The sequence below is a fragment of the Octopus bimaculoides genome, chromosome 2 (assembly GCF_001194135.2).
Source record: "Octopus bimaculoides isolate UCB-OBI-ISO-001 chromosome 2, ASM119413v2, whole genome shotgun sequence".
NCBI classification, from domain to species: domain Eukaryota; kingdom Metazoa; phylum Mollusca; class Cephalopoda; order Octopoda; family Octopodidae; genus Octopus; species Octopus bimaculoides.
In genome coordinates, this window is record NC_068982.1 from 148,360,754 (window position 1) to 148,364,063 (window position 3,310).

The 3,310-nt window shown below is 36.1% G+C and overlaps 1 protein-coding gene across 3 annotated transcripts in view; it reads left to right on the top strand.

Annotated features, from left to right (window-relative positions):
• Window positions 1–3,278, top strand: part of LOC106869099 (solute carrier organic anion transporter family member 1C1) — a 40,312-nt gene extending 37,034 nt beyond the window's left edge. For all 3 annotated transcript variants that reach the window (XM_014914637.2, XM_014914636.2, XM_052965655.1), the window contains exon 11: window positions 2,244–3,278. In XM_014914637.2, the coding sequence (XP_014770123.1) occupies window positions 2,244–2,518 (275 nt within the window). In that variant the 3' untranslated portion in view covers window positions 2,519–3,278. The remainder of the gene's footprint in view (window positions 1–2,243) is intronic.
• Window positions 3,279–3,310: the final 32 nt, after the last annotated feature.

Here is a 3,310-nt window from a genome sequence, read left to right on the forward strand (position 1 = left end):
CACATTACATACATATAGATACATACATATAAAAACAAATATATACCAATACTTATATACTCATACACACGCGAAAGTATCTATTGGGTTGTCCGGAAAGTTCGTGCCGATTTTTAAAGGAACGAAAAAGGTCAATAAATACTTACCATTACATTTTTAATCAACCAAATATGAACCATTTTGTTGCACAATGCGTCTCCATCTTTCCTTTAACTTGAAAATACCCTCTTCCCAGAAATGAGGTGGTTTCATGGCAAAGAATTCATCAACGTATCTTTTTACATCATCCAAGGAATTGAAATCTTTACCACTAAGACTATTTTGCAGAGACCTGAATAAGTGGAAATCCGAAGGAGCAATATCTGGTGAATATGGAGGGTGGAGTAACACGTCCCAGCCGAGCTGCAGCAATTTTTGTCTGGTTCCCAAAGAAACGTGCGGTCTTGCATTATAATGTTGGAAAACAACATCCTTCTTGTTGGCTAATTATGGACGATTCTCTTGAATTGCTACTTTTAACTCGTCCAGTTGTGTGCAATATTTCTCAGAAGTAATTGTCTGGTTACTTGGGAGAAGCTCATAGTACAGAATTCCTTTCCAATCCTACCAGACACAAAGCAAGACTTTTTTAGGGTGAAGACCCGCTTTTGGGGTGGCTAAGGGTGGCTAAGGGTGGCTCATGTCGCTTACTCCAGGATCGCTTTCTCTGAACATTTCGGTAGATAATCAATCTCTCATCACCTGTCACAATTTGCTTTAAAAAAAAGGCGCGTTTTCATTCCGTTTATAAAGCGAATCACAGATGGAAATGCAATCCAAAAGGTTCTTCTCACTCAACTCATGTGGTACCCAAACATCGTAGCTATTTGTGTACCCAAGCTTTACCAGGTGCTCATGAACGACGGATTTTGATAGGTTGAAGCTTTCTGCCAATTCTCGGGTTGTGCAACGTGGGTTATTCTCAATTAATGACTTGATTTGGTCATCATCTGTAGTGGATGGTCTGCCTGATCACTCTTTATCAATAAGGCTACAATCTCCAGCTCGGAACCTTGCGAACCACTTCTGTACAGTTCTTTCGGATAAAGAAACATCACCGTAAACTGCGCATATTTCTTTGGTTGCTTGTGAAGCATTTTTCCCTTTACGGAAAAAGAAAAGCATCAAGTACCGAAAATGAACTTTCTTATCTTCCATTTTAAAGGGTTACTGAATTAACACAGGTTCTGGGAACATAAACCTTCTTCCACGAAAAGATAGCTTAAACTGTGCTCTAAATGGAGGTTTAGTCAAATCCTATTTTATGGACTCAATCATGTTCGATTATAAGTCAAAAGGTAAGCTGCTATAAATCAGCACGAACTTTCCGGACAACCCAATACATATTTAAATACATATATGCGCATATTGACATATATATATATACACACTTACAAAAAGATATTTAGGTAAGCATATAGACATAGACACCTACATATACACTCACATATACTATGTATCCCACTGTTTGAACTATTGTTACTCAAATTAACTAATGAGGGAACCTCTACGTAATCACTTGCATGCAAGAAATAGCCGTTAAATTTCATTCAAATTATGCATTACTACTATCATAAAAGAAGGATACGATGGATAGTGTAGTCCTACAAAATATTCTGATGGAATGGTAGAGATGGAAGGATTTTTAGCATGTTTTTTTTTTTCCATATCAGGTTTAACACTGTGGTAACAACAGCAATAATTCGAGAGCTGCTGCCACGCAGTTACTCTGCCTCATATATAATCAGCCACCAAACTAATCTCTCTACTTAGTAAAATCTACTATCTTAAAACAGAGAAGAGAAACGCTAAAACTGGGTTTCTCACCGAAGGTAGCCCTACAAAGATTAAAAACAAAGACAGACAAATTGACCAGGCAGTTCGGCCAGTATTATTTTATATTATTTTATATTATTTTACATTTTAGCACGCCGGAAAAATTGTCAAACAGCATTTCGTCTGCCTTTTCATTCTGAGCTGAAAAGCCGTCAAGGTCGACTTAACCTTTTTGCTCCTTTTGTGGAGTCGATAAAATAAGTAACTGCTGAACATTGTTATCGACTTACATTCATCCCTAAAATTACAGGCCTTGTAGCAAAATTTGAAACCATTATATTATATTGTATTGTATTTTATTATATTGAATTGTGTTATATTGTATAATGTATATCATAGTTTTTAATTTTCTGCTATCTATTCGCCAGGTTGGATGGCTGGGCCCGTTTTCTTCGGACTGATTATAGATACTACATGTTTGATCTGGTCGTCTTCTGATGGAAGCGGCAGAGGATCTTGTGTTCTATATGACACCGACAAAATGAGGAAGGCAATATTTCTAACCGAAGGTGGACTTACATGCCTGGCTTCATTTTTTTGTATGATAGCTTTAATTTGTCATATAAGATCGCAAAAGCAGACAATGAAAGAAGAAATAGTAAATGAAAATTTAAAAGTGGAAATTGAAGCACCTCAACTGTAATTCCCTTTGGATAATCCGTTCTAATATATCCTAATTCATAAAGCAACTATTATTAGATCGATTACCTGTGTGTGTGTGCCTACGTGTGTGTGTGCGTGCATGCTTGTATGTATGTGTGCATGTACATCGATGACGTATATGAGAATACATACATTTAAAATAATGAAATATATTTTATAATGTGCGGAAGAAGTCTGAAGTTTTGTGGTGAATTAATCACCAGAGAGAAAATACGCTGATGAAGGATATTGTCTGAAACGTTGGACTTTCCTTCTTCGCCGTCGCATAAAATCTGTTCCATTCTTTTAACTATTTGTATCTGCTATTTGCTAAGGCAAACCCACACCAATTTCCACACTTTTTACCATTTTACAGTATTTGAGTTATATATTTCCCCCTATTTAACTCTTTCATATCGCCTCTGCTGAAGGGATATTCCCTCATATCCTTGAAACAGCTGTAACACAACCTTCCTCTAACTCTACTATTTCCCTCTATTTAACTTTCTACAACAGAATTTTCCTTGAATAATAGAACTGCAGCTGTAACATCCAACATATATTTTTAAATTTTTATTCTCTTATTTCCCTTTATACTTACTCTATCTCTCCCTTTCCAAAATAATTTCGTATATGGAACCTTACTATTTCTCTCTATTAAACTTTCTCATACGGTCCCTGATGAAGGGATATCCCACATATCCTTGAAACAGCTGTAAGACTACCTTTCTCTTTATAAATGTCCTAGAAATTTCACACTACCTTGGTTTTGTTGTCTCATTTTATTTAACAC